Source organism: Stegostoma tigrinum, chromosome 1 (genome assembly GCF_030684315.1).
Source record: "Stegostoma tigrinum isolate sSteTig4 chromosome 1, sSteTig4.hap1, whole genome shotgun sequence".
Classification (NCBI taxonomy): domain Eukaryota; kingdom Metazoa; phylum Chordata; class Chondrichthyes; order Orectolobiformes; family Stegostomatidae; genus Stegostoma; species Stegostoma tigrinum.
The window spans coordinates 146,545,778-146,567,676 of NC_081354.1; the positions used below are offsets into that span (position 1 = coordinate 146,545,778).

The 21,899-nt window shown below is 41.7% G+C and overlaps 1 protein-coding gene across 1 annotated transcript in view; it reads left to right on the forward strand.

Moving 5' to 3' along the window:
- dnai1.2 (dynein, axonemal, intermediate chain 1, paralog 2) overlaps positions 1 to 21,899 on the forward strand; it is a 244,312-nt gene that overhangs the window by 77,872 nt on the left and 144,541 nt on the right. The window contains exons 8-12 of the mRNA XM_059651517.1: positions 4,661 to 4,720; positions 8,817 to 8,942; positions 13,795 to 13,879; positions 15,716 to 15,833; positions 20,630 to 20,673. Of these exons, the coding sequence (XP_059507500.1) occupies positions 4,661 to 4,720; positions 8,817 to 8,942; positions 13,795 to 13,879; positions 15,716 to 15,833; positions 20,630 to 20,673 (433 nt within the window). The remainder of the gene's footprint in view (positions 1 to 4,660; positions 4,721 to 8,816; positions 8,943 to 13,794; positions 13,880 to 15,715; positions 15,834 to 20,629; positions 20,674 to 21,899) is intronic.

Consider the following 21,899-nt stretch of genomic DNA (forward strand, 5'->3'; position numbering starts at 1 on the left):
GGATTTAGGGCCAGTGTAGGTGCAGAAGGGGGATTGTTCCACGTAACCTATAAAGAGCCAGGCATGCCTTGGGCCCACGCAAGGACCGCTTTGCAGAACACCTACACTCAGTTCGCAATAAACAGCTGCACTTCCCAGTCGCAAACCTTTTCAACTCCCCCTCCCGTTCCTCAGACGACATGTCCATCCTGGGCCTCCTGCAGTGCCACAGCGATGCCACCCGAAGGTTTCAGGAACAGCAACTCATATTCTGCTTGGGAACCCTGCAGCCCAATGGTATCAATGTGGATTTCACAAGCTTCAAAATCTCCCCTCCGACCACCGCATTCCAAAACCAGCCCAGTACGTCCCTGCCTCCCTAACCTGTTCATCCTCTCACCTATCCCCTCCTCCCACCTCAAGCCACACCCTCACTTCCTACCTACTAACCTCATCCCACCCCCTTGACCTGCCCATCATAGAACATAGAACATAGAACATAGAACAGTACAGCACAGAACAGGCCCTTCAGCCCACAATGTTGTGCCGACCATTGATCCTCATGGATGCACCCTCAAATTTCTGTGACCATATGCATGTCCAGCAGTCTCTTAAATGACCCCAATGACCTTGCTTCCACAACTGCTGCTGGCAACGCATTCCATGCTCTCACAACTCTCTGCGTAAAGAACCTGCCTCTGACATCCCCTCTATACTTTCCACCAACCAGCTTAAAACTATGACCCCTCGTGCTAGCCATTTCTGCCCTGGGAAATAGTCTCTGGCTATCGACTCTATCTATGCCTCTCATTATCTTGTATACCTCAATTAGGTCCCCTCTCCTCCTCCTTTTCTCCAATGAAAAGAGACCGAGCTCAGTCAACCTCTCTTCATAAGATAAGCCCTCCAGTCCAGGCAGCATCCTGGTAAACCTCCTCTGAACCCTCTCCAAAGCATCCACATCTTTCCCATAATAGGGCGCCCAGAACTGGACGCAGTATTCCAAGTGCGGTCTAACCAAAGTTTTATAGAGCTGCAACAAGATGTCACGACTCTTAAACTCAATCCCCCTGTTAATGAAAGCCAAAACACCATATGCTTTCTTAACAACCCTGTCCACTTGGGTGGCCATTTTAAGGGATCTATGTATCTGCACACCAAGATCCCTCTGTTCCTCCACGCTGCCAAGAATCCTATCCTTAATCCTGTACTCAGCTTTCAAATTCGACCTTCCAAAATGCATCACCTCGCATTTATCCAGGTTGAACTCCATCTGCCACCTCTCAGCCCATCTCTGCATCCTGTCAATGTCCCGCTGCAGCCTACAACAGCCCTCTACACTGTCAACGACACCTCCGACCTTTGTGTCGTCTGCAAACTTGCTGACCCATCCTTCAATTCCCTCGTCCAAGTCATTAATAAAAATTACAAACAGTAGAGGCCCAAGGACAGAGCCCTGTGGAACCCCACTCACCACTGACTTCCAGGCAGAATATTTTCCTTCTACTACCACTCGCTGTCTTCTGTTGGCCAGCCAATTCTGTATCCAAGCAGCTAAGTTCCCCTGTATCCCATTCCTCCTGACCTTCTGAATGAGCCTTCCATGGGGAACCTTATCAAATGCCTTACTGAAGTCCATATACACCACATCCACAGCTTGACCCTCATCAACCTTACTAGTCACATCCTCAAAAAACTCGATAAGGTTTGTAAGGCATGACCTACCCCTCACAAAGCCGTGTTGACTGTATTTGATCAAGCCATGCTCTTCCAGATGGTCATAAATCTTATCCCTCAGAATCCTTTCTAACACCTTGCAGACGACAGACGTGAGACTTACCGGTCTATAATTGCCGGGGATTTCCCTATTTCCTTTCTTGAAGAGAGGAATTACATTTGCCTCTCTCCAGTCCTCAGGTACGACTCCAGTGGAGAGCGAGGATGCAAAGATCTTCGCAAGTGGCGAAGCAATCGCATTTCTCGCTTCCCAAAGCAGCCGAGGACAAATCCTCCCCGGACTGACCTATTTCCTCCCTACCTCCCCATCTACATTGACCTTTACTGGCTCCATCCCCGCCTCTTTAACTTGTCTGTCTCCTCTCCACCTATCTTCTCATCTATCCATCTTCGATCCGCCTCCCCCTCTCTCCCTATTTATTTCAGAACCCTCGTCCCCTGTCCGATTTCTGATGAAGGGTCTCGGCCCAAAACGTCAGCTTTCCTGCTCCGAAGATGCTGCTTGGCCTGCTGTATTTATCCAGCTCCACACCTTGTTACCCCTTGTTTTTAATATTCCTTCTGGTGCAGAGGGTAGGCAAGTTACTAATAAGCAAACACTCAAAATACATACAGTTAGTAATATAACCAATTTCTCTAACTTGGGCTAAATGTCACAGTTCTTGATACTTTAACTTTTACTTAGTGGTTCTTTATACGTATGATGCGTACATCCATGTTTTCTTCCCTTCAATTTTTACTGCCACTAAAGTGGTCAGCTACACTTGTTTGGCCCTTCCCACTTAGCTCACCGCAGATCTTTATGGACTTTTTTGACAAAGACCCACGTTCCTGTGATGATATTGCATCCTTCTTTGGGAGGGTCACCTCAAGAGGCCGATACCTATTGGGAAGCAGAACTGTCAACATTCGTTAGGTTTTGACAATACTTCAACAGTGCACCACTCATTAAGTGGCAAACCGGCTTTCCATAAACCAGTTGTTCCTGGCAGCAATACAGGCCTTCCAGTGATGACTTCAAAAAGGCTTTGTCCAGTTGTCCAATTGGAGGTTGCCAAGATGCTGTTTAGTACTATTGACAGGTCTTGTAACCAGGGCATTCCCTCTTGGTGCTGCTGAGTGAGCCTTTGTTTGTCGTCCAGTTCATTTGTTCCACCTGCCCTAATGACCCACATTTTTATTAAAGTTACTTGATAATTCATTTTAAAATTTGCCATATCTCTGTGAAAGTTTGTCCAAATTCAAAATTCTGTTTAGTCTCTCAAAGTTACTAACAGCTTTTTTTTTTGCATTAAAATTCCTGAAACCCAATACATTTAATAGTTTCACAGTACTTCTCCAATGCTAAGATGTGTTGTTTATGAATGGCTTGAGGATTGAGGATGCCTCATCCATCACTGTGCTGCGACATTGAAAGTCTGCAAACAGGTTTATCCAAGCATTCAGTATATCCAATTTCTGAAAAATAGACACTATCCATCCATTCCACTTTCAACAGAATGGCTTAATTAGTAAAATGAGAATTACTGCTGGTTTAAAGTCCTGGGCATAATTACGTCAACCATCTCTCTTCCTCCTGTAAGGAAGTAAGTGTGTTATAATTGACCAAGAAAAGATATAGTCCCAAAAGAAGGAATAAAAAATCATATTTATATTATGCTTATCAAAACCATCACTCACCTCAAAGAGTATTGCATCCAATGAATTACTTTTGAAGTGCAGTCAGTGCAGTGTAGAAGTGGTGGACTGAGGTTGTTGACATACTATAATGGATTTCCTTTGCTACCTACTTTGAAAGTGGACTGGATAGCAATGGAAAAGAAGGAACAACGGTGTGTCACTCCAATATGAATTATTTTCCTCTGGAATTCCTACTGGCTTCTCCTTTCTCAGTTTATCCTCTGAAAATGTCTTCAGTTCCTCAATTCTCAGCCTAGTTCACTCTATCCAGGTGTTCTTTGAGACTGTCATGTGTACCTTGAAGCTATGATACTTTGGAAATAGAACCAAGGATATGACTTGCTGAGTCCTAACTATTGCAAATAAAGACAAATAACCAAATAAAGGCCTGTTATATCTAATTTTCCAATAGTTTTTCTGTAGTATTTTTTAATGTTGTTAATAGTTTAGCTGTTGAAAATAAATGTCAACTGATACTTTTAATCCAGCACCTTTCAGTATAGGGGCTTAATGATCCCAGTAAAGGTTCATCCAACCTTTTTGTTGCTGCAGTTTTGTCCATTTGGATTTTTCTTATGCCAGCAAGAATTTTACCAATATTTAGGTAATAACCTGTACCCCACCAGACTACACCATAGTCTTTGGTGCACTTCATATTCTTCTTAGTCTTATGCAGTACTTCGCAAGTGGGCAAAGATAAGTGGGTTTAATCTTTAATTTGCAATGCAATGCAGCACTCCCTTGGCCTTGCACTTAAGTGACAAGGCTATATGCTCAAGATTCTTGAGGGGGATTTTAACTGTTGTCTGATTCAGAGGTGAGAATACTATCATTGAGTTAAAGCCAATGAAGTATAATTACCAAGACTGTAATCGGCTGTGATTGAATGGCAGAAAAGACTCAAAAGTCAACTGGTGCAAGTCTGCTCCTATGTATTGTTCAAGAGGTGTGTGGGCACAGCATAGTGCTGGCCGTAGTAACCTTAGATAACTCCAAATCTGTCTTTCTTCCATCTGGGTCAATGTCTTGGCCAGCTCGTGTTTCAATGGCCTGAGGTCGCTGAACTGTAGCATCTGTTCATTTGGTATCTCTGGCTTTCCATTAACATTGTAATAAGATACAATCTCTAAGTCAATCAGATTTTCTGTGTTCAGCGTCAAGCAAAATACAATAAACACAAACTATTTGATGCAGAATATGACACAACCAAGAATGATAGCTTGTTTGACATTTTTGTGCTAAATTTTTTCTATTCTTTACAAAGGAAAATGGATGCCAGACAGAACCACCTCCTCGAGCAAGTTTCTCTTCTACAGCGAATCAGGTGATATACGCATGTATGTTGTTCTTAGTTGTTCAATAACAAACAAAATATGTGCAAATGCTTATGAGCATCACAGAAAGAAAACATTGGACAGCATTACTATCTAGTAAATAATGTCTGCTGTTAAATGCGTAGATCATTTCATTGCACAAATACATGATACATTGCTAAAGAAAGGGACACATTTTGTTAAGCTTTTCTTCCTCTACTCATCAGAACAATTGACAAGAATTCTAATTCATGGAATCAACATTTATACTGCATGAAAGGCAGTGATGATTTGCTGGAAAATCAACTTTGATTGGTCGAGGATTGCAGTGGAGAATGCATTCATTAAGGAAATCAGATCCTGGGGACTGAGCAGCCATTAGTCCCATTAGTTTTCATAGTATACTTTCTCTCATGATCATGATTGTGCACCTGTGTTTTCTTTTACTTATGTGTACTGGTAACCACAGTATTTATATCGCTGGTCTAGTTCAGGCTTGGTTTGATAGGTATATACTGCTGGACTCAGCCATCTCAATATATAATGTTACTGAGCCCTCTAAGTGATGCCTATTTTGGTTTGCAAACAATATGAAATCTGACAATATGATCTATAGTTCTCAGGTACACTACAATGCTAACAGGGCTAATCAACTTGGGCAAATTGCTGGACAAGTATTGACAGACGGATTCAGTGATAGGGCAAAAATTTGGCAAATGGAGTACATGGGGAGAAAATGTGATGTTTATTTCGGCAGGAAGAATGGTAAAGCAGAATATTACTTAAATGGAGAATGATATTGGATATCTGATGTATTGAAGGATTTATATGTTCGAGTTCATTTTTCTAATATTCTGTTGTGGAACATAGATGTTGTTGGTTGTCAGCATTTATTGCCCATTCCTATTTGCTCTCAACCAGGTGGTGGCGAGTGACAGTTCATATACTATAAGTGGGCCCACAATGCCATTAGGGAGGGAATTCCAGAATTTTTACCCAGCGACAGCGAAAGAATGGTAATACATTCCCAGATCGGGAAGTTGAGTGGTTTGGAGAGGAACCTGCAGGTGGCTGTGATCCCATACATCTGTTGCCCACCTTCTTCCGGACAGAAGTGATCACAAGTTTGGAAAGTGCTGTCGAAGGATCTTTGGTGAATTTCTGTGGTGTGTCTTTTAGATAGTATGCATTGCTGCTACTGAGTGTGGATGGTGGAGGGAGTGAATTCTTGTGGATGAAATGTCAAATGTCAGGCTGTTTTGTCCTGGATGGTGTCAAGCTTCTTGACTGTTGTTGGACCTGCACCCATCCACACAACTGGGGAGTATTCCAACATATTTCTGACTTGACCCTTCTAGACTTGTAGATGATGGACAGGCTTTGAAAGGTTAGGAGATGGCAGCATGAGACACAAAATATTAGTATGTAGTTACAGCAAAATCAAGAAGACCAATGAGATGCAATCTTTTCTGACAAGAGGAATTTAATATAGATAATAGGAACTGCAGATGCTGGAGAATCTGGGATAACAAAGTGTAGAGCTGAATGAACAATGCAGGCCAAGCAGCATCTTAAGAGCACAAAAGCTGATGTGTTGGCTCTAGACCCTTCATCAGAAATGGGGGAGAGGAAGAGGGTTCTGAAATAAATAGGGAGAGGGAGGAGGCAGATTGAGGATGGATAGAGGAGAACATAGGCGGAGAGGAGACAGACAAGTTAAAGAGGCGGGGATTCCAGCCTGTTTGTAGGATAAGTGGAACAATCGCTCTTCCGTACCCACACTGGCCTAAACCCCACCTCTTCCTCCGTTACATTGATGTCTGTATTGGTGCCGCCTCATGCTCCCATGAGGAGATTGAACAGTTCATCCACTTCACCAAGACCTTCCACCCCAACCTCAAGTACACCTGGACAAACTCTAACACCTCCCTCACCTTCCTGGACCTCTCTGTCAGGCAACCACCTAGAAATCAATATCCATTTCAAGCCCACTGACTCCCACAGCTACCTAGAATACATCCCCTCTCAGCCACCTTCCTGTAAAAATGCCATCGCCTATTCCCAATTCCTTCACCTCCGCTGCATCTGCTCCCAGGACAAAGCATTCGACTCCCGTACATCTCAGACGTCCTAGCTTTTCAAGGATCGCAACTTGCCCCACACGTGGTCGAGAATGCCCTCGACCGTGTCTTCCGTATTTCCCGCAACTCATCCCTCACACCCCGTGCCTGCAATAACCACCAAAAGAGAATCTCCCTCATCCTCACGTACCACCCCACCAACCTCTGGATCCATCTGCAATCCGACCCCATCACCAAACACATTTTTCCCTCGCCACCCTTGCCTGCTTTCTGGAGGGACCACTCTCTCCGTGAGTCCCTTTGTCCGCTCCACACTCCCCTCCAACCTCACCACATCCGGCACATTCCCCTGCAACCGCAGGAAGTGATACACCTGGCTCTGCACCTCCTCCCTCACCCTATCCCAGGCCCCAAGAAGACTTTCCACATCAAGCAGATGTTCACCTGCACACCTGCCAACGTAGTTTTCCTGCATCCGCTGTACCCGTTGTGGCCTCCTCTACGTCGGGGAAACCAAACGGGGGCTTCGGGTCCGTTTTGCAGAACACCTACGCTCAGTTCGCAATAAACAATTGCACCTCCCAGTTGCGAACCATTTCAACTCTCCCTCCCATTCCTCAGATGACATGTCTATCATGGGCCTCCTGCAGTGCGACAACGATGCCACCCGAAGGTTTCAGGAACAGCAACTCATATTCTGCTTGGGAACCCTGCATCCCAATGGTATCAATCTGGATTTCACAGGCTTCAAAATCTCCCCTCTCCCTACTGCATCCCAAAACCAGCCCAGCTCATCCCCACCTCCCTAATCTGTTCTTCCTCTCACTTATCCCCTCCTCCCACGTCAAGCTGCACGCCCATTTTCTTCCTACTAAGCTCATCCTGCCCCCATGACCTGTCTGTCCTCCCTGGACTGACTTATTCCCTCCCTACCTCCCCACCTACATCGCCTCTACTGGCTCCATCCCTGCCTCTTCAACTTGTCTGTCTCCTCTCCACCTATCTTCTCCTCTATCCATCTTCGATCCGCCTCCCCCCTCTCTCCCCATTTATTTCAGAACCCTCTTCCCCGCTCCGATTTCTGATGACGGGTCTAGGTCCGAAATGTCAGCATTTGTGTTCCTGAGATTCTGCCTGGCCTGCTGTGTTCATTCAGGTCTACACTTTGTTATCTAGGAATTTAATATAGAAGCCAGGATATTATTCATCAGTTATACAGGACATTAGTGACATTTGTGAGGACATTTCTCCCTGTATATTCTGATGTTGAAGTCTCATTTTTTAAAGAAGCATATAAATGAATTGGAGGTGGTTCAAAGAAGATTGACAGCTGAAATCAGTGGATTGTCTTTTGGGAATTGTTTGGACAGGCTGGGTTTGTTTCTGCTGGAGTTTAGAAGAGTGAGGATAACTTGATTGAAGTGTATATGATCGTGTGATTGGCCTTGACAAGGTGGAAATAGGAAGAATTTTTTCTGTTGTGGGTCAGTCCGGAATTATGGGAAACTGTTTTTTAATGAGGTGTTCCCATTCTAGGACATAGATGAAAATGTTTCTCAGAGGGCTGTGAAACTTTGGAACTCTCTGACTCAGGTGCTGGTGCAAGTGGGATCACTGAATATTATTAAAGTTAAGGTAGATTAATTTTAGGCAAAGGAATCAAACATTATTGTGTGGGATTGTAGAATTTGAAACAAACATATCACTGTGATCTTACTGACTGATGGAAGAGTCTTGAGGGGCTAAGTGTTCTACTTCTGCTTTTCTGTGTTTTTGTCACCAGATATTGCGAGATATAGTACTTGGAAATGAATGATTTTCCATCTTAGCCATTATTCATTTCAAACCATGTTTTTCAATGTTGTCCTGTTCAGTAACTATCTTTTGGTGGATGACAGATCTGACTTGTTAAATATTTTATACCTTTTAAGTTCCACTCTTGTGGAATGCCTGCTGCGATACATATTTCTGAGGTGCCAAAGATGTTAACATTCTTAATAATTGCTTTATATCTTATTATTTTTAGTGGGAAATATTTGACGCCTATGAGGAAGTATTAGCAAAACAAGCCGTAAAGAAAGAAAAGCCAAAGCCACATACTACGAAAAAAGATGATGTGTCAAAGAAAAAGATTTCAGCTGTTGAAAGCATGGTAAGTGTTCTTCATACCCAATCTTTTCCTTCTTCATGTTCATAAAATGTGTTTTTGCATATTTAGGTTTTTTTTCCCGCATAGCACTGCTGAAAGTGGGAACTGATAAAGATGCAACTGGACAATCAGGGCATCTCAAACCTAAGTAAAGAACTGGGCAAACAATTTATCTGCTGAACCAGTCTATTGACTCTCTCCTACCATAAAGGCAAACTAATTCCAGTGGAAATGGAATAAATAGCCTTGAGATATGTCTAGTACCTAAAAGATGCAATGTTCAGGTGACACTCCATTAAAAAAATAGTTCAGTAGTCTCTTGGTGTCACCCCAATGAGGTGATATAATCTATGGATAAGTGGTATGAGCTATCTGGTTTCCTTCTCAGCCACAATAGTGAATATGTTCTGGCTTGTGTTCTTTCATTCTAATATTCATTCTTTTCATTTCTTCACAATCCCAACCACTGCTTCCTGTGCTTCTCTTCTAATAGGTACCATTTACACTCTGTTTTAGAGATACAGAAGGATTCCATTACCTACAGAAGCATTTGCAGTGGAAACTTTACTGTTTATATTTTGTCCACCATATCACTAACTTGTTGATACAAGATTCTGGAGCGTCAATTCTGTTCTCATGGGCCATCATTAACAGGCATTAAGGTGGCTACTGTGGCCCTTTTATTCTTGTGTTGTGTTTACAGGCCTGTAACATAATCTCTATGCCCCTTACAGTCTATGGTGATTCTTAACTCCCCAAAAAGACCTATCCCCTAAATGACACATTCCATATTCTTACATGCTCATAAATGGACAGGGATGATAACTAAGCAGTTTCCAGAAGTATTGGTTCACTCTTCTTAACTTAATGCTATGTGTGTCTCCCCCTCAACCCCACCAAGGCACTACGAAAGTTTGTAAGGTGGCCTCAATCCATTATTGAGACCGATACTGCATCTGATACCGATTCCCCCTCCAGGTTTGCTTGTATAAGTAGGTGGGGATCTTGCTCTTTACTGGTCATAGAGTCATACAGCATGGAATTAAACCATTTAGTCCAACTTGTCCACATCATCCAGTTATCATAAAATGATCTAGTCCCATTTGATAGCATTTGGTCCATATCCCTCTAAACTCTTTCTGTTTATGTACCCATCCAGATACCTTCTAAATGGTGTAATTGTACCCACCTGCACCACCTCCTCCAGCAGCTCATTCCATGTATGCACCCCTCTCTGTGTGAAAAGTCGCTCCTCGGGTCCCTTTTAAATCTTGCCCCTCTTTCCTTAAGATTATGCTGTCAAATTCTGGACTCCCCTACCTTGGAAAAAGACCTTGGCTATTCACTCTATCCATGTCCCTCATGATTTTATAAACCTCAAAAGGTCATCCCTCAGCCTCCAACTCTGCAGGGAAAAATGTCCCACTCTATTCAGCCTCTCTCTATAATAGAAACCCTCTAATCCCTGCAATATCCTTGTAAATTCGTTTTGATCCCTTTCAAGTTAGTGGTAGAAATTCAAATTTTAAAGTGATATGCATGACTAAATCCCAACCAGATAGATGGTAGTCTCAGCAGAACAGTAATGTAAACAGCCTCCAAATTATTTCAAAATAATACTTTCTCCTAAAAGGAAAAGACATGGTAAGATCATGTTCTTCATGTACTCTGTCTGATCTAGTATATTGCCTCAAAACAAAAGGTACCTCAAAGATAATCACTTCATAACCATCTCCAGGAACCAAGAGCAAAATGCTCTCTCTTCTTCCTGTCCGCTCAAAACCTGATCGAAGTGAGCAGAAACATCAGTTTTTTCACAGCATAAACAATATAAAAATGTCACTCAGTAGAACTGATGCAAGAAAAATGGTCAGTCTCCAACAAATCAGTATTCAGAATAAACTACATCTACTGCATTATATGACTGCTGAAAAATAACTAGCATAATCAGTTGTTCACTAAACTCTGCTGCTCCAGAAAGAACACACCTGAAAAGAGTTATCACCTTTGTCACTCTTAGCACACTTTGTATCCCCAGAACTTTCTCTGTTCTTTTGCTTTTTAACTAGTTTCTTTACTGGAGCTGATTTCTTTCTCTTAGCCTGGAAAATAAACAAAGAATGCATCACAGAAATTAACTTCTAAATAAGGTTCAGAAGCGACATTACGGATGCAGAGGAGACAGCAAAATTTGAAAGTACCACGTTTATATTTCAAGGTCAATTATCTGGATGTGGGCTGCTGCTACCTATTTTTGAGTCACTTCTATGATTTACTATTGTACTTGTTGTTCTGTTAGTCCAGTATCTAGGCCTGCCCTTCTGCCGTCTCTCTGTCTTTCATTACCTCCGCTCCTCACCCAGTGGTCTGTCTTATGGTGCCCTAATTTCTGCCAGTTAGTGTGTTGCATTCCTTGTCTGCCTTCTTGTCCTTTCTTGAATCTTACGTGCCTGAAGTGAGTCTCATCTACATAGTCCTAAATCCACATACACATTAAGACCATATCAAATAACAGCAAGGTAGACTGTCTGGTGCCTCAAAACTACTACAAATTCAATAACATCATGGCTGATATGGTTGCATTCAACTTCCACGTTCCCGTCCACCCACCATACTCTTGATACCCCATCTAATAAAAATCTTTTACTTCTGCTTTAAAAATGTTCAATGACACTATCTCTACTGATTCTGAAGCAGAGAGTTCCAAATTTACTCTGAGAGGAAAGAACTTTCTCCTCACATCTGTCCTGAAAGGGTGACCACTAATTTTAAAGAAAGTGCCCCCTGGTTTTGATCTGACTCTTATTCTCTCTAACTTTTTTTTAATGTAACCTGTTTTTCAAATCAGCCTATTCAGAGATGTTATTACACAGTTTTAGAGCAGATGGGACTTGAACCCCAGCCTTCTAGTTCAGGGGTAGGGGCACTACCACTGTACAACAAGAGGGATCCAGATATTTCAGCCCTACAGGGGAAACCAAAGTGTTTGAATGATAAGCTGCAAACATATTCCCTCATCTTTTTACATCCACTTTATCAACACCATTCAGAATCAATTGCATTTCAATTATGAGTGATAATGGGAACTGCAGATGCTGGAGAATCCAAGATAATGAAATGTGAGGCTGGATGAACACAGCAGGCCCAGCAGCATCTCAGGAGCACAAAAGCTGACGTTTTGGGCCTAGACCCTTCATCAGAGAGGGGGACGGGGTGAGGGTTCTGTAATAAATAGGGAGAGAGGGGGAGGCGGACCGAAGATGGAGAGAAAAGAAGATAGGTGGAGAGGAGAGTATAGGTGGGGAGGTAGGAAGGGGATAGGTCAGTCCAGGGAAGACGGACAGGTCAAGGAGGTGGGATGAGGTTAGTAGGCAGGAGATGGAGGTGCGGTTTGGGGTGGGAGGAAGGGATGGGTGAGAGGAAGAACAGGTTAGGGAGGCAGAGACAGGTTGGACTGGTTTTGGGATGCAGTGGGTGGAGGGGAAGAGCTGGGCTGGTTGTGTGGTGCAGTGGGGGGTGGGGACGAACTGGGCTGATTTTGGGATGCGGTGGGGGAAGGGGAGATTTTGAAGCTGGTGAAGTCCACGTTGATACCATTGGGCTGCAGGGTTCCCAAGCGGAATATGAGTTGCTGTTCCTGCAACCTTCGGGTGGCATCATTGTGGCACTGCAGGAGGCCCATGATGGACATGTTGTCTGAGGAATGGGAGGTGGAGTGGAAATGGTTTGCGACTGGGAGGTGCAGTTGTTTATTGCGAACCGAGCGGAGGTGTTCTGCAAAGCGGTCCCCAAGCCTCCGCTTGGTTTCCCCAATGTAGAGGAAGCCACACCGGGTACAGTGGATGCAGTATACCACATTGGCAGATGTGCAGGTGAACCTCTGCTTAATGTGGAACGTCATCTTGGGGCCTGGGATAGGGGTGAGGGAGGAAGTGTGGGGGCAAGTGTAGCATTTCCTGCGGTTGCAGGGGAAGGTGCCGGGTGTGGTGGGGCTGGAGGGCAGTGTGGAGCGAACAAGGGAGTCACGGAGAGAGTGTTCTCTCCGGAAAGCAGACAAGGGTGGGGATGGAAAAATGTCTTAGGTGGTGGGGTCGGATTGTAGATGGCGGAAGAGTCAGAGGATGATGCGTTGTATCCGGAGGTTGGTGGGGTGGTGTGTGAGAACGAGGGGGATCCTCTTTGGGCGGTTGTGGCGGGGGCGGGGTGTGAGGGATGTGTTGCAGGAAATGCGGGAGACGCGGTCAAGGGCGTTCTCGATCACTGTGGGGGGAAAGTTGCGGTCCTTGAAGAACTTGGACATCCGGGATGTGCGGGAGTGGAATGTCTTATCATGGGAGCAGATGCGGCGGAGGCGGAGGAATTGGGAATAGGGGATGGAATTTTTGCAGGAGGGTGGGTGGGAGGAGGTGTATTCTAGGTAGCTGTGGGAGTCGGTGGGCTTGAAATGGACATCGGTTACAAGCTGGTTTCAATTTCAATTATGTTGTCCCTCACTCTTCTAAACTCCAGTGATAACCAAGCCCAGTCTGTCCAACCAATCATTATAATGCAAAGCATTTATCCCCATTATCAATCTAGTAAGTCTTGACTGAACAGCCTACAATGCATTTACATTCTTCCCTGAATAAGGTGATCGAAATTGTGCATGGATTCAAGATTTGGTCTCCTAATCTTTTATGGTTTACCACTTATCTGTCCAGGTCTTGTTGCATATGGGCATGGAGTCCTTCAGTATCTGAGATATCAGAAATAGCACGGTGTAATTATTCATAATTGTGCTAAATAATTGCTTAACACATTCCTTTTGAAAAATATTTGTTTCTGTATTAGTTTTATTAAAATTTATTTGTTCCAGAGTGATGATATTTCAAGAGTTAGTAAAGTTGCCAAAATAGTGGAACGGATGGTGAACCAGAACTCTTTTGATGACATTCTGCAAGGTAACCCAGAAGTTTTAAAATTAAAAACAAACAAGTTAAGAATAAAATATACACCCATCAATCCTAAACATGCATTTCATTCAAAGGAAATTGAATGGAGATTTGATTAAGTATTAAGGAAAGGTGTTACCCCAGACTGATTCAGCAAGGACTTGGGGACATCGATTTAAGGTATTGGTAAGGGGCGCAGGGAGACGTGAGGAAGAGCTTTATTCATGCAGCGAGAAGTATTAATCTGAAACTCATTCCCCATGAGATTGCCGTACCCAAAAATGTCAATAATTTGAAGAGCAAACTAAATGAGGTAATCCAGCTCAACGGACACCAGAGTTTAAATAACAGGTGAGAAAACACAACAGCATGTCTTTGGAGGCTGCACTGATGATGTTACCGATTAGGGTAATGAAACGTCTGTAGAACAACCAACCAGCTCAGTGAGCCAACCAACCACACCTGAATGGAACTTAAAGAGAACAAACCTGCAGGATATTGGAGGCACAAGAGAGGAATAGGACTAACTATGTTACTCTACAGAGACCTGGCATGGATTCAATGAGTCAACTAATCTCCTTCTGTGTCATGATGAATCTCTGAGTCAAAGTTGAGACATACATTTTTAGACTGATTTGCTATTTTACATCCTGATATTTAACTGATGACAGAGACATGGTAGCATTTTGTTAATGTTATTGGAATAGAGTACCAGAACCCCCAAACTAATGGTGTGGGGACATTGGTTTGCATCCTACCATAGCATGTGGTGACATTTAAATTCCATAAAATTCCAAAATAAAAGCCTATTCTAATGGTGACTATGCAGCCACTTTCAATTGTCTTAAAATGTTCATGAACATTCTTTAGGAAAGGAAATCGGTCAGCTTTACCTGGTCAAACGTACTTGTGCCTTCAGACTCACAGCAGCATTGTTGATGCTTAACTGCCATTTAGACAATTAGCGATGGACAATAAACGATGGCCCAGCCAGTGATGCTCACTTGTCGTGAATGAATAAAGTATAACTACTATGTGAATGAGTATTTGTGCCAGGGTGTACAACCCTTCACACAAAGTGAAGGAAAGCTTCTCATTTCCCTGCTGTGACTCATAGGCCCCATCCGGGGCGCCGTCGCAGACAGGTATGACAAGTGTGAGTACAAGAGTTCCCAATTCTACATATCCTTTGTCCCTTTCCCCTCCCTGACCAATCCATATTCCTTGGTTATCCATGATCAGGAGAGCTGCTTTAGTGTTCAGTGAGGAACTGAAGGTCCAAGGTGAGCCTTTCTTCATTTCATTTGATGTGTGTATTCCAGCCATTGCTGATGGCTAAGATACACTTGTTGCATGAAGGTTGCCACTTTATCCATGGAGGTAAACATCAGCACAGGTGCCTGAGCTTTTCTAACTATGTCAGTTCATTTTCATGTTTTTTTTACTCATATGACCGTCATTTGAAATTATACAAATCACTGCAAGTGAAATTGACTTATGCTACCAGTGAGACAAGGAAGTAAGTCTCAAAAAGAATTTATATTATCAGTCTATGAACTCCTATGGAAAGGAAAGCAGACATGATGAAAAATTGACCAACCCACATTTCACCACAAGATAGTGTTCTGTTATTGATGTAAACCAGTTTCAACCCTGACAATTGATCCAGGTCTCTACTGAAAAACAAAAGAAATTTCTTCTATTTGTTTAAGTTCATTTGCCAAATTTTGAATTTTCTGTATGTTAGCTAGTAATTCTGTATGTTTTGTAAGACAATGTATCTTCCCAGCATTTTTTTAAGTGTAGTATTGACTTCACTGTTCAACTTTTATTTTCTTTATGTAGACTTTAAGTATTTTGAAGATCCTTCTGATGAATTCCGGGATCAAGAAGGCACTCTTCTACCTCTGTGGAAATACTTTTATGAGAAAGCTAAGAGATTGGCAATTACTAGCATGTGTTGGTGAGTATTATAAAATGTAAGATAAGTTCAACAAAAGGCATTGAAATTAAAATAAAATTGCATTTAGGTCATATATTTGTCACTTCTCTTAAAACCTTCCCTTTTTCGTACCCAGGGAACACAAACTTGAAATGAGGTCAATAATTAGTCAATTTCATCTATTAGCCAGACCACAAGGGAAACTCTCTGCTGTTCTTCAAATAATAAAACTTAACTTTTAAACTCCACCCAGCCAAATAGGCAAAGTATGTTTTATTTTTATATCTCATTCAAAAGAGGATACCTCTGACAATGCTCAACGGGTCTGGCAGCATCTGTGAAGAAAAAATCAGTGATGACATTTCAGGTCTGGTGACCCTTCCTCAGAACTGTTCTGGCAGCATCTGTGAAGAGAAATCAGAGTTAACGTTTCAGGTTCTCAGAATTGAATAGCTGGAATAATTTTGCTGTAAAAAGTACAAGGATGTGGAATTATTCAAACATATTCAGGCTCACACTTTTTGGAAATACATAACAAATCTAGCAAGATGAATAAATAATGGAATTTCAATTCAAAAAAATGGAATTCCATTTGGATATATATGAGGTGATGTACTCGGACAGGGCAGAGAACACAAGGAAGTACACAACGAACGTAAGACCCTGGGAAACACTGAAAATCAGAGACACCTAAGTGTGCCTCTCTGCTGATTCCTTAGTTAGCGGAACATGTAGATCATGTGGTGAAGGTATGTGGGACACTTGCTTTGCTTAGCTAAAACAAAGAGTTAAAGATCAGGGAGGTTACGTGGGAACTGCATAAAAATGCTGTTTTGGCTACACTGAGAGACAGTATTGTTTGCAATTCTTGAAACCCAGAAACTATAGGCCACTTGCTTATTAGGGAGAGGTGATTAGTGGGAGTTTAACCTAAGCATCACCATGACATAGGCAAGGGGACAGATTGAGAAGCAGGAGCCGTCATGGTAACTTTAGCCATGGTAACCTGTTGGCATCACTCTGCATTGTAAACCAGCCTGTCCAGCCAACTGAGTTACCAAACCTCAAATGCGTGTTATATGGAGGATACGATTACACTGGAAAGGATACAGAGGAAGTTTACCATGATGTTCCCTGGGCTGGACAGTTTTAGTCATGAAGATAGACTGGGAATATTTTCCTTGCAGTAGAGGAAGCTGAAGAAGACATGATTGAGATGTATAAAATTATGAAGTATATTGAATGGATAGACAGGAAGAAGTTTTCACCTTGGTGGAGGGATCAGTTTAAAGTCAGGGGCTTAGAGGGTATGTGAGGAAATTTTCTTTCACCAAAAATGTGATGGGAATCTGGAATTTACTGCTTGTAGAGATGGTAGACGCAGAAACCCTCATTACATTTAAGAAGTATTTAGATGTATACTTGTAATGCTGAGACATACAAAGCTCTAGACCATATGCTGAAAATAGAATCAGAATAGTTAGGTGGTTGTTTTTGACCAGCACAGGATTGATAGGCCAAAAAGCCTTTTTTTCTGTACTGTAAACACCCTACTCCTCTGATGCTGTTTGGCCTGCTGTTTGGCTCTACAACTCTAAGGGGGGCACTTATGATCTTAGTTTTAGAGAATTAATCTAGACAGTTGGTAGAATTCTAAATTATGGTTACAGTTCAAATAGATACAGTGTACTTATGGAAAAGAATAGAGGTAGTCCAGAAGTTTACTTTTAAATTCGGAAAACTGAGAAGTGATTTGACAAAAATTGTTTGGAAACAGCAACTTGAAGAGCGGGCAACGAGAGGTGATGTCCTCGTGGTATTATTGCTGGACTGTTAATTCAGAGACCCAGATAATGTTCTGGGGACCTGAGTTCGAATCCCGCCACAGCAGATGTTGGAATTTGAATTCAATAAAAAGATCTGGAATCCATTGCTGACTGTCAGGAAAACCGTCAAGTTCACTAATGTCCTTTAATGAAGGAAACTGCCATTCTTACCCAGTCTCGCCTACATGTGACTCCAGGCCCAGAGCAATGTGGTTGACTCTTAACTGCCTTCTGGGCAATTAAGAATGGACAATAAATGCTACCTAGCTAGCGATGCCCTCATCCCATTAAAGAATAAAGAGAAAGAAAAACTTGAAGAAAGATCAATGTCATAGCAAAAAGAAGTGTTCAAGGAGGAGTTAGAAAGTACATATTTTGTGTGTGGGGCTTGGCTGCTCATTGGCTGAAGCAGCAGAGTCAGCATCCACACGACTTCATCATTGTCTTTACAGCTCGGTCACATTTCTCCTCCTTTTAGTTGCCTTGAGGCTGCCTATTGATGTCCTCCTGAGGCTGGGCCCCACTCATCTCCAGGTAGTGAACAATAGATCATAGAATGGTACTGCAAAGTAACAGGCCCTTCAGCCCACCATGTCTATGCTGACCATGATGCCAGTCTAAAATAATCCCATCTGCCTCCACATGGTCTATATCCTTTTATTCTCAGCCTTTTCATGTGTCTGTCTAAATACCTTTTAAATGGTGTGGTATCTGGTTTTACCATCTCTTCTGGTAGTGTTTTCAAGGCACCAGAGAGTTGTGGTGAAGACACAATGTTGACTTGAGCAAGTAGTTATAGCAATTAGGAGGGATGGTTATGTGGAAGTATCGTCAAATGAGGGCATTGGGTAGAAGTAAAAAATAAAAAGGGGCAAACACACTGTTGGGTGTGCATTATTGGCCTGAATTGGTCCGGGGGAATAGAAGATCAAATATACATCAAATTTCAGAGAAATATAGGAATACTAAGGCAGAGAGTGTAGAGGATTTTAACTACACAAATATTACCGGAGACTGTTTTAGTATGGAAAGTCAGAAGGGAACAAAATTCTTAAATTGCATCCAGGAGAACCTTTTTTCAGTAGTTAGAAAGCCCAAGAAGAGAGGAAGCAATTCTGGACATAATATTGAGAAATGACCCCATATAAATGGGAGGCATAACAGTTGGGGAGTATTTTGGAGATCATTACCTTATCTCAGAGATAGTGGGAACTATGAACACTGCAGGCCAAACAGCATCAGAGGAGTAGGAAAGCTGGACCCTTCTTCAGAAATGGGTGAGAGGAAGGGGATTCTGAAATAAATAGACGGATGGGGGAGGCGGATGGAAGATGGATAAAGGAGCAGATCGGTGGAGCAGTTTCAGGGCTGAATAGAAAAGGGTAAAAAGCAGCCAGAAATAAAAGTAGTAAACTGGAGTAAGGTTAATTTTGTTAAGGCCTAAGTGGACTGGAAGCAGCAGCTTGCAGACGAAACTGTGTCAGAGAAATGGGAGACATTCAAGGGGAAAATACCAGGAATTCAGCGCAGATATGTTCCAATAAAGCAAAGGGATTAACCAAGACCGGAGAACCTGGATGTCAAGGTATATAAAAGTTAGGATTCAATAAAAAGGAAAATTTTATGGCAGATCCTGAAGGTTCAGAAGTGTATAAAAGTGCAGGGGAAACTTAAAAAGGAAATTAGGAAAGCAAAGAAAGCATTAGCGGGTAGACTGAATGATTATTCAATTAAAAAAGTATAAAGAATGAAAGAATAACTAGAGAAAGAATAAGACCATCATGGAGTATAGAGGTAGTCTGGGTGTGAATCTGGAAAATGTGAGATGAATCCTGACTGAATACTTGTGCCAGCCTTTACAATGGAAAGGACAAGGCAAGTGTGTACATTAGGCTGGAGAGTTACAAAATATTAGAAGAAATTAACACAGAAAGAGTAGAGGAACCAGTGATATTAGCAGCATTAATAATGGTTAGCCATGTGTACAAAGAAGATGTATCCCAGGTTGTTAATAGAGGCAAGAGAGGAAAGAGTGTAGACGTAAACTACAGGAGGATATCAATGAACAAAGTGCAAATGGAACACAACCTGGAAAAATACGAGGTAAATTCCTGGCCTCTCACCTCCTTGCCCAGCACCATAACACCAGGAAAACTCTATCCTCAATGATAGATGATCATGAAGCAATGTCAGCAGTGGAAATGTACAAGCAGCACTGTAAAATGGGTACCATTCAGTTTCTATGACAAATGTGTCATAGAGTCATGGAGTCATACAGCATAGAAACAGACCCTTCAATTCAAGGACCCCATGACGAACATGTTCTCAAACTAAACTAGTCTCACCTGCCTGTGTTTGGTCTATATCCCTCCAAACATTTCCTATTCATGTACTTATACAAATATCTTTTAAATGCTGCAGTTGCATCTGCATCTACCACTTGCTCTTTCATTCCACACACTAACTGCTCCCTGAGTAAAATAAAGTTACTCGTCATGTCCCTTTTAAATCTTTTTCTTCTCACCTTAAACATATCCCCCCCTGCAGTTTTGAACTCCCCTACTTTAGGAAAAGACCAATGCTATTTACCATTTCTATGTCCCTCATAATTTTATAAACCTTTCTAAGGTCATTCCTCAACCTCCTGTGCTCCAGTGAAAAGTCTCAGCCTATCCAGTCTATTTTTATAATTTAACCACTCCATTCCCACCAACATTCTGGTAATATTTTTCTGAACTGTCTCCAGTTTAATAATATCCTTCCTATAATAGGGTGTTTAGAAATGCATACAAAAGAGACAGGTTGGAAGCTATTTGCAGCAGGATGAGAAGGAAAGCATGAAAAAGAAACAAGCAAAAATCAGGATCAAGTGAGGTTAAGGGCGGTAATAAACACTAGCCTGAGCAATGATACTGAACTCCCATGAATAAATAAAAAAGCAAGCAAACAAGAAAACAATAAGTAATTTGTAATTTTGTTTGTAATTTTCAGGAATCCAAAATATCATGACCTTTTTGCAGTTGGACATGGTTCCTGTAAGTTGAAGTTTAAAATGTTTGCTTGATTTGTGTACATTATATTTTAATTTTACAAATAATTATAATATAACTTTAATACCCTCTTAATTGCACAGATCTAAGAAAGGCACTATACCTTTAAGATAGCTTAATGACATCATGACCTGTCTCCACCTTACTCTCTGTACATTTATTTGTGCAGTTTGTCTATTGGCGAGCAGAAAGCCACACTGCTAGTCAGTCAATCAGCTATGTATGCAATATAATAGTAATATGCAAGCCTGAGCTGATGTATTAATGTCTATAGTTGAGTGTTAATATACTTATAAATGTCTATTTTAAAATGAACCCAACTGTCTGGATATGTAATGTGGGCTTGGTTACATGGGCTAACATATAAAAGACCACAAAATACATTCAAAACCCTCAAAAAGGAATTTTAATAAAGATATTTGCTATGATTCTAAACATTCATCCTAATTCTGTGATTTGGATTAAAATGTAGATGAGGGAAAAGTGCCTAGCTGTATTTGGACATGGTTGGAATTTTACAGTTCTCCACTGGTGGATTTGAATATTATGGAAGGGGTCTCATAACATTTAAACATTGTCAACTGGCTACCTACTCAGCCACCTCAAACTGTCTCTTATTTTTCTTATTTTGCAGACAACACTTTTGAAGTTTACTGTCGAATTTTCTTCTATCACCTTATCAAACAGTATATTCTAGATCATAAAAAATCATCTTGAGTTCTTTTGCCAAGTACCTTACATCTGAGTTCTCTGGATGTCAAAACTTGTGCTACAATGAACAGTTTTTCCTTATTTACTCTGTACCTGTACTATGTAATCACTGTAGGGCAGCCTTTCAATAAATTTGCCTAGTTTGCTACCAATTTTTCCAGTGGGTGGCAAACAATACCTTCGCAACACCTCTGCAAAATCCAGCTCCATTGATAAGCTGCTTTGTGTTATTAGCAAACTTAATATTACAACTTTCAAATTTTAATTGTGTTTTACAAATATTTTGAGCAAATAAAGTTTCTGATAAAGTGTTTTGGAAGTTAAAGTGACATCCACTTAAATACGGAAAAGAAAAATTAAAAAAGAGAAAAGGCTGCAAAAAGTTTGATATGACAATCATTACATTTCCACAGATGTTGGAGGAATTTTACAGTTATTCCAGCAAGCATAATTATAAGCTGGAGTTTGGGACACTTAAGAAGGACAGGTGGCTATCTCAC